The sequence below is a fragment of the Melospiza melodia genome, chromosome 9 (assembly GCF_035770615.1).
Source record: "Melospiza melodia melodia isolate bMelMel2 chromosome 9, bMelMel2.pri, whole genome shotgun sequence".
NCBI classification, from domain to species: Eukaryota; Metazoa; Chordata; class Aves; order Passeriformes; family Passerellidae; genus Melospiza; species Melospiza melodia.
The window spans coordinates 13924073-13938374 of NC_086202.1; the positions used below are offsets into that span (position 1 = coordinate 13924073).

The 14302-nt window shown below is 55.8% G+C and overlaps 1 protein-coding gene across 1 annotated transcript in view; it reads right to left on the minus strand.

Moving 5' to 3' along the window:
• SLIT1 (slit guidance ligand 1) overlaps positions 1-14302 on the minus strand; it is a 60828-nt gene that overhangs the window by 16800 nt on the left and 29726 nt on the right. The window contains exons 5-7 of the mRNA XM_063163369.1: positions 741-812; positions 537-608; positions 61-132 (exon numbers count right to left, since the gene is read on the minus strand). Coding sequence (XP_063019439.1) covers positions 61-132; positions 537-608; positions 741-812 — 216 coding nt within the window. The remainder of the gene's footprint in view (positions 1-60; positions 133-536; positions 609-740; positions 813-14302) is intronic.

Below are 14302 nucleotides of genomic sequence, written 5' to 3' on the forward strand. Positions count from 1 at the left end.
GGGACATCCCACTCTAGCCTAGGAGGCCACTCCCACCACCACCACAGCCCTGGCACTCACAACGTCCGCAGCTTGGGCATGTGGTTGAAGCTGGACACAGGAATTGAAGTGATATTGTTGTTATTCAGAGTCCTGCAGGAAGACAAAGAAGGGCAAACAGGCAAAGAAGGTCAGAGCAGACAGGCTGTAAATAGGCACGTGAGATGGTCTAGGTGGCGCTAATCCCTGGGAGCAACCTAGCACAGGGTGAATGGATGGGGACAGCCCGAATCCCCAGCAGGACTTCCTGTCCTTTCCAGGCTTCTCCTCTCCACAGCCAGTGGCACCCAGGTGCACCTCAGGGGCAGGATCAAGCCCTGGAGCACAGCTCTGCAGCAGCTGTACCAGAACCCTGGTCAGCCCCTGCTCATGCCCAGGGACAGATGGCATGCTGGGGATGTCCCTGCAGCACCTCAGTGAGGGGGGACACTCAAGGACACCCTCATCCTGCATGGGACTGCAGTCTGGAGGCTCCAGCCTTGTCCCCAGTCACTTACAGGACCTCCAGCCCCCGCAGGGCACGGAAAGCCCCATCCTCGATGCAGCTGATCTGGTTCTTGTCCAGTTGCCTGCAGGAGAAAGGGAAAAAGGGGAGAATTGTTGGGACAGCCCAGGCAGAGAGCAATCAGTGCTCCTGATCACTCCTGCTGCCACTGGACCTGACCCCAGACTCCCTCATGCCCAACACTGCCAGGACTCACAGGTTCTTGAGGTCGGTGGCCCCACGGAATGCTTTCCTGGGGATGGCCTGGATGAAGTTCTCACTCAGGTCTCTGCAGAAGAAAGAGGCAGGAAGGCAAATGGGCAGTGCCTGCAAAATGTGATGTCCTGTGGGAGCACGGCATGCACAGGCAGGGACACGCCCCAGCACTCAAGTGATCCCTCGGGGACTCTGACAAACTAATTTGTCTTCAGGTCCTTGGCTGACCACTGTTCTGCTGGCTGTCCTGAGGCAAGTCTCACTCCATCTATGGTGGCTCAAAGTGACTGGGGCTCCCTGGGCACTGCAGTCTCTGGCTCTGACAAGCAGAGCTGACTGGCACAGCTCCGGGAAAACCCTCCATACTTAAATGCTCTCTGACTGCTATAATTACAGGTCCCTGCTGATTAACTGGTAATTACACTTAGTGGCTCCAGGAGGCATTCCCATGGAGCCTGACCTGCACTTCAGAGGGCACAAATAATCGGGTCATTATTTACTTCATCACTGCAGGGTACTGTCTGTGTAATCACCTGCTCTGTAATGCCAGGCCATGCCAAGCCAGCAAGGGCTCTGTGTTGCAGGGTTGGCAGCAGGTCAGATCCCCTATCATGCCTGGGCTGGCTTTTAAAGACTATGAAGACCACAAATCTCACTGCAAGCAGGGTCTGGGTGGACTGACTCAGCTGTGGGAAGACCTGATTGTTTTATTTATTCTCCATGGCTCCCAAACAGACACTATTCCCTCTTCCACCCTAATAGTCAGCAGCTCCTCCGAAACTGGCTGGCAACTGCATTGCCTGCTCCCATCCTGGGGTGCCAGCACAGTCCTGCTCCAGCCACCCCTGGGGCAGGAGGTCAAGTTCTCATCTCCTTCTTGGCAGAGGTAAACTGAGGCACAACACAACATTTTCCCTATGCAAGTCCATGGATGAGTGAGGAGGAGGACCAGGGTATCCCACACAGATTAAATGTCCCCAGAATTACACAGGTCACACAGACACCCCCACCCCAGCCCCAAGAGGTGGTTTAGGGTGTCCATAGATGTCAGCACTTCACACATAGTGCTCACCAGCTCTGCTTCAACATAACAAAGCCTGTTTGCTCTTGATACCCCACACCTGGACTGGGTCAGGATGGAGGCACAGCATTCACGGTCCTCCACATGCCCTCATTTCCTCCAAAAAGTGGGCTCAATAAATGGGCACGAGCTGCTTGCAAAACACCAGGAGGTCTCCAAACTGGGACTTCACCCCAGCTGAAAGCTTCACTAACACAATGAGAAAATGTCCCCAGAGAGAAGAACCAGCATTACTTGCACAACTGCATGAGGAAAAGAAAAACAAAAGGACAGTGGGCTTGCCTGACCCCCAAGGAGATGCTATACAGTCCAGTGCGATGCACCAGCCCCTGTCCTCTGCACAGCTTGTGCATCATTCTGGGTAAATCCTGGGAAACCAAACCCGGCTGGCAAAGCATCATTGCCAGGGCAGTGGAAGGGAGATGTCCCGCCAGGAACTGCCCAGGCTTCTGGAGAAGGACAAGCCCAGCTCCTGCGCGAGCAGCAGGCGCAGTTTCGCAGCACCCCACGTGGCGGCACTGCCAGGCTGCCCTGCTGTTCGCTGCCCTGACTGAGCCGGCGATTCCACAACTCCGCCCACGGGGATCAGGGTCCCTCACCCTCTCCGAAGGGAAAGGACCAGACGCCTGCAGCAGCCTCCAATTGCCCAGCACTCTTTCAAATACAAATATCTTCTCCTCATACTATGTTGGAGATGTGATGAGTCTGGGGACCGCCAGGAATTGCACTGATCTTTCAGAAAAAGACAGCATTGCACCAATTCCTCTTTTCTCTTTTAGCTTCCACAAGGATTCCCTTATAAAACTCTTAGGAAAAGATAACAACTTTTTTATATGGCCAGACAGTGATAGGGGGAACAGTTTTAAACTAAAAGAGCAGAGTTTTAAATTAGATGTAAGGAAGAAATTTTTTACTGTGAGGATAGTGAGCCACTGGAACAGGTTGTCCAAAGAACTTGTGGATACCCCATCCCTGGAAGTGTTCAAGGCTAGGCTGGATGGGGCACTGAGCAACCTTATCCAGTGAGTGCCATCCCTGCCCATGGCCAAGGGTTTGAACTAGATGATCTGAAGTTCTCTTCCAACCCAAACCATACTATGATTCTATGAACCCTCCAGGCGCAGTTCATCACTCTTTCTAGCAAAGCACTCAGTGCACCACATTCCTCCTTGGCAGCTGCCTGTCCTCCAGCATTAAACCCTCACAGAGATGAGCACCACACCTCAGTGCTCTGCACCCCTCTCCCAGCTCTGGCACTGCCTGCCCAGGCAGGTCCTGTCTGCGATTTGTTTGGTTCCCCCATGGAAAGCTAGCTCCCATTTCTCTGCTTGGAGCACATGGGAGTCCCAGTGCGCCCAGGGAGCAAACCCAAGCGTCTGTCTCCAAGCTGCTCACTTGCAGCTTGTGAGGGAAATGCTGCTAGAAGGTTGCAACTGACTTTGCGAGGCTTCTCCCCTTCACAGCTTTTTGTGACAGTCCCCGATGAAGTGCTGCCGTGGGGGGTACCGAAGCCAAGAGGGACAGACGCTGGATGGGAGGGTTTCAGCAAGGCCCCGTCATGGGCGTAGATTACATTGCACAATGACACAGCTGACGACACCAGGACAAACACATGCTTTGCCTGTGGAATTCTCGGGCCCCGGCGTTGGAACAAGGCACGGCCCCTTCCCTCCTGGTGTTTCATAGCTCCCAGCTATGTTTGCTTTACACTTCGGCGCAGAAGAAACAGCAGATGGCACGGCTTCTCCTCGCCCTGCCGTGCCGCTTGCAGCACCCGCGGCGGCTGCATCAGTGCCACCTCATGCCCTGCCGAATACAAGAGTGTCACTGCCATGGCACGTGGAGTGCCAGCTTGCAGCACTGACCACGGGCACTGGCAGGTCTGACAGCCCCACTGGGGACCAGCTGACAGACAGGTACAGACAGAGGAGGAGGAGTTGTGACGGTCACCCTCACTGCCTCTTCTGGTTTCCGTTCCAGGTATTGTCCTCAAGCTCCAAGTTTAAAAGTTCCTGGCTGTTGAATCCAGGCACTTACCAAACAGCCAGCCCATTCACAGTGCTTGTCCTTGCACAGCACAAGGTACAGAGAGCTCTGGTAGTCCCAGGGGTGCAAAGGGAAAGTATAACAGGGGGTGAGGAGGTGATGGAGGACACCTCTGTCACTACACTCACCTCCCAAATGGATTTCTGACCCAGCAGATGCCTGCACAACAGCAGCAGCCAGCTCCAAACCACAGCTGTGTGACGGCAAGAAGGCAGGCACCCACTTTTCTTCCAAGTCCCCCAAAAGCCTCATGGCCAGACTATATCCGCACAAGTGCTCCTTGGCCGGGCAGTGAGAGGGATGGCGGTGGTCAGGGATCGCGATTTCAGGAGCTTCCCTGCTCAGATCTTACACCCGGCTGCTCTGTCCCATTGTGTGTGTGACGGCTGTCGGGTACTCGCGGTATCCCTAGCGAGGCAGGAGGTGTCCCGGCGCTGCCTCTCCTGGCAGCCAGAGCCCCATGGCACCGCCGCGGTTCCCGGGGAGCCTCGGCGAGGAGCCAGGCGCGGGCGCGGCTCCGCGGGGCTGGCAGGGCCTCGGCGGCGGGAGCCAACCCCCCAGCGCGACGCCCTGCCCGGCGCTTAGCGGGGCGCCCGAGCAAAACTGTTCGACATGGCTTCCCAGTGGGGAGCCCACTCAGGCAAACAAACCCCGGCAGCCTTAATCTCCCCGGCAAGAGCCCGGCGGGCCGCAGGGCGGACGAGAGGGAGGGGGCCGCAGCGGGGCTGCGCCGGCCGGGCAAGGAGGCCGGAGCTATTACCACGCTCTCATTCTTTTGGCTAATCCTGACTTCACACTTTAACCTGATTGAGCCTTGTTTGGCGAGCCGGCTCCTTGCGCGCCGTGTGAGGGGATTAGGGCCGGACGCAGCGGGGCGGTAATTGCTTCCCAGCGGCGCTGGCCCCGCGTCCGCCGGGCCCCCCGCTGCCAAGAGCGCCGGGGCGGCCTGGCAGCCTCCGGCGAGGCGCGGCCCTCGCCAGGCGGCCCGGCTTGGCAGCGCCGCGGGGCTGGCTCCGCCGCTGGGGCACAGGTCCAGCCTGCCCGGTGTCAGCCTTGTCCGGGCCAAGGCTGCAGCCCGTGTCATGTCCCAGGCACAACGGCGAGGGCTGCGGGCCACGCTGTGCCAGGTGAGTGGCATTCCACCCTGGCAGTGCCCGCATGCCGACTCCAGGGGGCTGCTCCTCTCTTTACCTTGTTTCCTCCCCAGCATCCATGCTGGAAACTCATCATGAGGGCTTCAGCCTCTGCCAGGCCACAGCTCCCACAATGTAAATGCACGACACTGCATGCCCCTGGCTCACACGCCAGACACTGCTGCAGCAGCTTCGCTCCACCAGTGCTGGCACCAATCACTGCGGGCACCAGCTCAGCCACAGCAACCATCCACCAAGCCTCGAGCAGACAAGGCAACCAAAGCCACCAGCCCTGCAGAGCATCGTGTTTCATGCTGGGACAAGTGCTCCCTGGATCCCAGCCTCACCTCAGTGGGGCTGTGCCAGAGGCAGCTGTGCCAGAGCACAAACAGCATTTCCCCAGCAAGGACTGTGGCACCAGCAGCTATTAAGTAACCCGGTGTGTCTCAGCTCACTCCGCACATGCTGTCTGTACCAGCACAGCCTGTCCAGGGCAGAGGGATGAGCAGAGACAGGGCTGACAGCTGTTCACACCACCACCTTCACTGCCTGACAGGTGACAAGGGGTGAGCTGAAGGGACAGTAAGACTCCTGCATTACAAAAAATCAATAGACTAATCCTACTAATGCCTACTTGCATTGGTAGGAATGGCCCAGAGTCTCCCAGGGGTTCTGCGCTCCGTGTTGCCACTCCAGCGCAGGAGCTGCTGCACCCACTGCTTGTGTCAGCATCAGCACCTGCAGCCCTGTGCTGGGGGAAGTGTCACCCACATGTCCACAATCCCACATGTGGCTACACAATTCACTTGAGGTGATGCATACAAGTCCCCAGTGCTTTAAAGAGCCAGTGCCCAAGGAGGGGTGTCTCTCAGGGAGTTGCTTGCTGGAGGTGGGAGCTGCCACCCCTCCTCTGCATTAGCAGAGTGCCAGGGCAACAAGGCAGAATTTTGTCCGCTGTGTCACCTGCCCCCAGCATTATGTCACACTTTGATTTTTAATGGGCTCCACTGGCCCAGCTGCTGGCACCACTCCATCCTGGCCAAGGGAGATGGACAGACCTCCCACTGCCCCCAGCCCACTGTGACCCCAGTGTCCCCAAGGTCACAGCCTGTGTGCTACCTGCCACTGCTGTTGCTGCCTGACACCCACTGCAACGCCCTGGAGCTGAGGGCATTTGCACAGGACAAGGTGGGATGGCAGACGCTGATGCATGGCTACAAAGAAGCCAAGGTGTAGTGTGGTGGGCTCAGCGTGAGCCCCTGCCACTCCAGAGAAACGTGGTGGGGTTTCTGGAAAAGGCACTTTGGCAGAGGGCAGAAGGGGAAATGGGAGGAACGGGACAAAGCAGCATGGTGTGGGGGAAAGGAACATTATTTACTGCTTTTCACAATGCTAGAACAAGGGACGACCAACACAATCACAAAGGCCAGCTTAAAATCACAGCTAAGAGTGAATCCTCCAAATTAGAAGTCCATGCATCTCTCAGCCACAGCCAGCTCAAAAGGGAAATTAATAGAAGCCAAGTGCAGAGATGCACCTGCCAAGCCTTGCTGTGGCAAGAACACCTGCAGGTGGATGCTCAGGAGCTGACTCCTGCTGCCAGGAGACCAGCTGGGCACATCTCTGGTAACACCACCCTGCCCAATGGAGGCTGCGTGGACAATGGCTCCGCCACTGCTCTGCTGGTGGGGACTGTCACCCACCAGGAGTCACTTCTGTCACCCTGTTTTAGCAGCAGGCAGAGATGCACAGTCCCTCTGCTCCCCAGGGCAGTATGGGGACATCAGCCTGGGGTCAGGGCAATGCTGGAATGCCCAGCCAGGGCAGGGTACCAGGATCCCGGCTCCAATCTCTGCCTGTCACTCCTGTCACTGCCCCTCCCGGGAGAGGGGGACAGCGAGCTGAAGTGGGGGAGGGAGGCGCTGGGGTTCAAGGGGGAACAGCTGTTTGCTGTGAGCAGCATCCCAGGCTGGGCGGGGTGGCACAGCCCTCCCCGCTGGCAGCCGGAGTGGAGCGGCTCATCAGGCAGCCCCAGCCGCCAACAATTACGTGCTGAGTAAATCGATGGGATATAATTGGACTATTAAGATCTCATTATCCTCCGAGCTCTGGTTGCCACAGCCCGCAGCGAGCTGGGGGAGACTGCAACCTGCAGCCACAGAAACTGCCTCCTGACACACACAGCCTTGATGGGCACCGGGAAAGGGTGCATGGAGGAGGGACAGAGGGGACAAGGATGCTGGCAGCAACCAAATCCAGCACAGGAGACTTCTCTGTGGCACAGCAAAGCACTGTGCAGAGGCAAGGTGGTGTCCCTACAGGGGTCCTAGAGATTAAGACAACCAACAATTCTTCTAATCACCACACCAGCCTGAAAGCCACCACTGACCTCTCCTGCCCTGTGTTCTCATTGCTCCTCAGTGAGATGGGCAGTTTGGCCTCTGCATGCCCTTACATGCATATCTCTACCCCATTCCTGCTGGAAAGCAGGGCTCATGTCCCCACCTGCAAGATTCAGCATGCCTATGCTCTGAATCCCACAGGCTGCCTGGCCCTGAGTGTCCCTTTCCCTGTGCAAGGGCTGTGTACCCACATCATCACCTGCTCACACTCCACCTGTGTTGGCTGATATGATTCCAGGCCATGGGACAGCCCTCCCAAAGGGACCAGCATCCTCAGCATCTCCTGGCAACAGGTCATATCCACTGTGATTCAAGTGAAAACAAATAATCACTTCCCTCAGGAGAGCTGACCCTAATCCCACCTGAGGCTTCTTGTAATATTTCTTTTCTTCTTATTTTCTGAGCACCAGTGAAAGTAATGCATCAGAGCTCCTCCTTGTCAAGCCTTATATATAAGGACAAAATCCTTTGCTGCAGCAAGGCAAAACACAACTTGACACCACTATGTGCTGAGTGTCTCAGACCTCAGTGACACAAGAAATCCTATCAACAAATTCTGCCTGTCCACTGTGTCCCCACAGTAGAGTGTAAAAGTGAACAGAACAGGGAGCAATGCTTCATGCATACTACCCTGCCTTCTCCAGGCTTCCCAAAGTGCCGTGCTGATCCCAGGCGCTGGCCCTGTTTTCCTCCCTCCCAAAAACATTAAAGCTGGAGAGGTTTGTTGCTTGGACAGACGAGCAGAGCGCGTGTAAAAGCCAACATATGCTCATGGCAACAGTTAGTGAGAGGAGTCCCAGCCCCAGCGTGGTGGTGTTGATTTAGCAAAACATTTCAGGGTGTGCATAAATCTCAGTGGCTTCAAAGGGACACTGCTGACCATGCCATGACGCACTGACACCAGCAATTGACTCTGGCTAATATCACTCAAGGGTGCCATCATGGTGTCAGTGTGTGCTGAGGGGACACCCTGGGGATGCTGAGGCATGTGGGTCCATGCACTATGCAGCCCCTTGTTTGGGCATTGGGGAATTTGGGGACAGTGCAATGTCCCCAATGAGTGGGAGGGCACTTGCAGGAGCCAGGTTTTGCTGAGCAGCTCTGCCAGGGCAGCGCCTGGGCAGTGGCTCTGGTCCAGTCCCAGCAAGGATCGGCTCCTGCGTGGGCTGAGCTGCAGTGCCAGAGCTGCGGCCTCGGCCTCTGTGGGAAGGGGGATGCTATGGGAACAAGGGGAGCTGGCCAAGGAAAAGAGGGAGGGTGGGAGGGAGGGGGAATAAAGCATCTGCTGCGCACCCTGGAGCCTCTTCAGAGATTGAAACAAGTTAAAAGCAGCAGCTTTAATGGAAACACAAGTGAAATAACAAGCTGCAAACCCTGCGTGCCTGTCACCGCCCCCTCCCCACAGTGTCCCTTTGTTCCTGCAACCTCGTTATCGGCAGGAAGGGGAGCTAACACGAGGCTAAGGCATCGCCATCAGCTCCCCCGCATCCTAAAGTGCCTTGAGAGAGGCACAGCTCCTTCTGTGTCCAGTGCCCTGTGGTCTGGCAGAGCCCTGGGTAAGCAGGGGAGTCTCCTGCAACCCACCTGTGGGAGCAGCCAGCCTGTCATTTCCTGCAAAAGGACCTGCTCTGTGGCTGACACATCTACCCCTGTTCTCACTGTCTGCTGGGTGAGGGCTCATTCTCTCCAGCAAGTGTCTGGCTGGACACTGAGTGTTAAAACTGCACCTGTCATGCTCACAGCCCCTGTGTCCCACTGCCACTGGGACCCAAGGCACCCAGCCTCTGGCTCCATTGCTGCAGAGCCTCCTGCTTCTCTGCATCCCTGCTTCTCATCACTTCCAAGTCCCCTTAGCCCTCAGCAAATCTTTTCTGCTCCCTCTTTTCATGTTTTTGCTTCTGTCTTACCCTCTAGTAGTGGGAAATCCCTGCATGAACCTTCCACCAAAGCATGTTTTTCCAGCTACCACACTACCCTCCAGTCTGTGCACCTGCCTGCTTCACATCTGCATACCTCAGCTCATTTCAAGCACGTTCCCCACACGCTACAAATAAAAGGCACAGAGACATCCCTTTCCCCAGGGCTGCACACCAGGCTCCCAACCCTGCAGAGGGAAACTGCTGCCCAGAGCACAGGACCTCAGCACTCACAGACCCACATGTTCCAGGATGACCAGCAAATCAGAGTAGCTCAGCGGCTCCAGAGCCTGGGACAGAGTGAGCTGGGGGTGGTGCAGGGGTTTGCTAGACCATGTGTGGTTCTACCTCCAGCAGACAGCAGTGTGCCACAGCAAGACCCTCCCGTGTAGCTCTGTGACAGTTAGGACAAGGTCAGTCCCCCCTCACCTCATCACGACCCCATGCATGGCTGTGCCATGCCCTGAGAAGTGCCAGGCTCCAGCCCTGCCTGCCATGCAGCCTTACATCCTGCAGCATGCAGCGTGTGCTCCCTGCCTGGCAGCTCACACCCGAGAAGATACCCCAAACTCCATGCTGCAACACTCATCCAAGGTGTAAATGAAAAAGCAAATAGCTCTTCTGGCGAGCCAGCCCTGAGCCCTGTGGGGAGTTGGCTGCAGCTCTGGTTAGCAGGCTCATCCCCTGGGTTTGTAGCACTGCAAAGCCCAGAGCTAATTGACTCCCAGGCTCTGAGGCTTTTAATTGCTAATAAGTGTGAAGCCAGCCCTGCCAGCCCTCCTGGATTCCTCCGAGGTGTGAATGAGGCTGAGCCAAGCTGAGAATTGCATCCCGGCTGTCCCAGATCTGTCCCAGATCTTGGTGAGCCAAGAAGTGATGCTGTGGATCTGTGATGCTGCTCCTCAGCTTTACAGGTCCTGGGACAACAACTGGCCCCAGCTTTAAGAAGAGCTAAAGCAAACTCCCTATGGCCTGGAGGATGTTCTGAAACTGAGGCTGAACCTTGCAAGACAGCTGGAGAACTTGGCGAGGTGCCCTGACATGACCAAGCGTCCTTCACACTCCTCATGTTTGGCCCTAGCACTCAGACAGGTAAAACTCTTATGTCTCATAGCCTGGGGCTTCCTGAAAGCTCTTGGGAGAGGCTGGCAGTGGGAGGAGAAGTGGGAGATGCATTACAGGATGAAAGGCAGCCAGGAAGGAGCCAGTGGGACATCTCAAATCGTGCCCAACAGCTGGTAAAAGAGACGTGATTTTACACAGGGCTAGGAGGAAACAGCCAGGATAGGAGTAGGAAAGGCAGATGGAAAACAGCAGGGGGAATGTGGGGCTGCAAGAGCACCCAAGCATGGGAATCAAGTGTAGGGCCACACAGGGAAAACCCAACAGGAAGATAAAGAGACTCCACCGCGTGTGACACACATCAAAGCCAAGATAAGAACTGCTGAAGGCAGGCAGCAAAGCCCCATCACAGGGCTGGCCCAAGCTGGGGCTGCCCTTGCCCCAGTAACAACTGCTCTTGAGAGGAGTTTGGAAGAGCAGCACCCAGTCATGGCCATGCTACAGGGGACTGGGAGCTGCATCCCAGCTCACAAGGCTTCCATTCCCAGAGCTGCTCTTTGAAGAGCCCCTGGCACAAAACCACACCACAGGTGTGGGGAAGCCTCTGCCTGCAGGTAGTGAGCACAGCTGCAGCTCCCACCCATGGACCTGCCTGTGCTGTGGATCAACATCCCCTCCTTGTTTTGGAGAGGCAGAAATTAGTTGCTGGAGCCACTGGGTGCTCCTCCCTTTCCCTGACCCATACATGTGTGGAGCTTGGAGAAGTATCAAGCCCAACAGCAGCGCCAAACCACAAGGCACAGACTGAAAAGTGCTGGTCCTGAGTCTGTGGGCACTCAGGGGTCACACACAGATCTTCAATTTCTGTATTGAAGTTCAAGTGATGGAGCAGCCCCACACCCCTTTCCAAAACTGCCCTGAGGTTAATTATCTTTGGGGTTAACAATGCACCTCCTTTGTTCCAAGTGCATCTGACTCATAGTGGGGAAAGCAGCTCTTCTACCCCAAGAGCCCATGGCTGACTCTGCCCTGTGGATGTGCCTTAATAGCTGGGGACTGTGTTGCCTGCATGTCCACACCTCCTGCCACAGCCTGATTGAGCTCAAGAGCAGCCAGGACTGCAGAGGGGAACTCCACAGAGGGGAGAGTGAGGACGTTGCCAGGGAAGAGGGGATGGGACCCTTCACCCTGGCTGGCTTGGGGGGTTGCTCCTCACAGCTCCAGAGGAGGTGCTGGCCAGGGCTGGAGCTGCCAGGGTTACAGCCAGCCTCCAGCATGGCTGCTCAGGTGGCCTGGCACTGCTGGCACAGCTGCAGCTCGTGCTCTAGGACCTGGGGAGAGGAGCTGCTGAGGCTGATTACCCCTGCCAGAGCAGGCCTGGCAGGTTTATTTTTAACACTTCTGATTGAAGCTGGTTTCCTGCTGACATTTACACTCCTTCATCATTATCGGCTCCCCGGCTCCCAACCGCCAGGATAAAAAGGAGAATGAAATCTCCGGAACAGTGGTGTCCTGGCTGCAAACCCCACAGAGGGGGAAAGACCCAGACCAGTGCAGCTGGGCAGATACCAGCCCCCTTGGAGGGAGATGGGTGCCTGTCTCTCAGTGGGGGCATTGCAGACTGGGATCCCGCCACCAGATGCAGCAGGAGCCATCTCAGGGCAGCCTGGGCAGCAATATGAGTCATCATCACTGGCATGAGTGTGGCATGGCAGCATGGCTGGGCTGCAGATGCACCTTTGGGTGCTGGTGTCCCCAGAGACAGGCACGCTCCTGGAAGTGCCCCGGTGGCTGGCTCCAGGTGCAGCAGGAGCCATGGCTGCTGGCTGGGCCTGCAGAAGGCTGAGGTGCCAATCCTGTTTGCATGTCCGTGCTAAGAGCTCCCAGCAGTGGATAAAGGGACTCATGAAGACACACAGGGCTTGGACCCCCAGTGGTCCTCTGTGATGGGACAGTCAAGCAGAGGCTGTGCAGCACAACCTGACCTTATCCTCCTTCCTATGCTGCTGTGGGAAGGCCAGCAATGCAATGCAGAGCCAGTAGTGGGGCTCCCAGCATGGCCAGAGCACTCAGATCTGAAAAGCTGCTTTTTTCCCTATGAAACAGTCAAATTCCAACACGTGCTGTCTAAAAATACACTCTAGTCTGCCCAGGACTCTGCCCGCTCTTACATCTCTTGGATGATTCATATTTTGTCAGATTCCAGATCAGTTTTGAGACCAGAAATATCAGGTTTGAGAGACAAGAATGTCACAGGCCCTGCAAGAGGAGGCTGGAGATGTGACCCAGGTGGGAGATGTCCTTCTGCAGCAGGGACTGTGGGCTGGATGTTCCTGACACGTAAAACAGCTCTCCTGGAATGGGGAAAGCCCTGCAGCAGCCCTGGATGGGTATAAGCTGCTCCAAGGCCAGACAATCAGCACAACCCTGCTGCATCCCAGAACAGCCCCAAAATGGGGTGCAATCATACATGGGAGATTGCCTCCAGCTTTTACTTAATTGACTTAGTGGATATTAAATCATCAATAACTAATTACACAGCCCCATTCCTGCCTAATATGCTGAAATCTGCCTCCTAATTAAATATTATAGGCATTTAAAAGAATTTCTGACAACATATTACATATGTAAAATACTGCAAATTAGCTGGCTCCCACACTGAAATCCTGCTCAGCAACAATGCAGGGACCTGGTTGGACAGAAATCCGGGACATCATTCCAAGTGAATTGAGAAAAGGGCCCACTCTTCTGGCAAAGGATTTTTTTTTTTTCTGAGGGGTGGAGATTGCTGAAGGACAAAGGAGCCTAGAATCACCTCTGCCAGTCTTGCTGCCCCTTGAGCCACGGGAGCCCCCCAGCAAAGGCGATTAGGATGTAAGAGGGCTCCTGATTAGTTAGGCAAACATTAATGCAAATTGTCAGTGAGCCTGGAGATGAGATCCCAGGCACAGTGGCTTGAAGGGGAGCAGGCACTTCCTCATATTATCAGCCCATCCACTCTCTGAGGCGGTAGCAGGAGCCAGGAGCTGCTCTGTGTCATAAGAAAGGAGCTCCAGGAGCCAATTTCCATCCGACCACAGCACATTTGATGTCTTGTGAAGTCGGGTTTACATGCGCTGTCTCGCCTCTGCCTCGCACAAGGATGGGCTGGATCCTCCCCCTGCACACACAGCCACAGCTCTGGCTGAGCACGTGAGCATCCCACAGCACCCTGGGATCCAGCATGGATGAGCCATCCCCACTGCACCCTTCTAGCCAAAACGCAGCTGGAGAAAAAAGGGCTGGGTTTGGTCTTCTCTGCATGAGCAAGGGCCAAAGTGCTGCTGTCTTACTTTGCCCCCTGCACAGAAAACTTCTGTTCCTGACTTCAACTGTGGCTTGGTGTGAGCCCAATTCAGTGCTGAGCTGGGGCCATGAGGACCATAGGAGGGGGCACAGGAGGGCTGCAGCATCCCCACCTTAACCTGCAGGCAAGAGCCCAGCCCAACACAGTGTCTGTGTGCTCTGGTGTTTGTGTGTGCTCTGTGCCAGGCTCTTCCCCTAAAAGCAGAGCAGAGAGCAGGCGGTTTGCAGGAGAAAAGGCCGGGAGCTAAGGCAGGGAATACCACCTGGTAATTGCCTGCAAACTTAACTTGCAAGTGGAAGCTGCAGTGCCAGGCTTTGAACAGGGCTGCTTCATGTGCCTGGTGTTCCTGCTGCTTCCTGTGCATCCCATCAGACATGGGAGAGGGGATGAGGACAGACAGTGTGTTTGAAATTCACACTTCAAAGTTGCTATCCGAGTGCACTGGCTTGTATTTGCTGCACAGCTGGAGACAAGTCAGGGAGGGGAAGGGTGAGCAGGGAGACAAGGGCTTACATTCCCCAACCCTTTAATGCTGGGATCAATCACCTGCTCAGGGATGCTCTGCTGCAGTGAGATG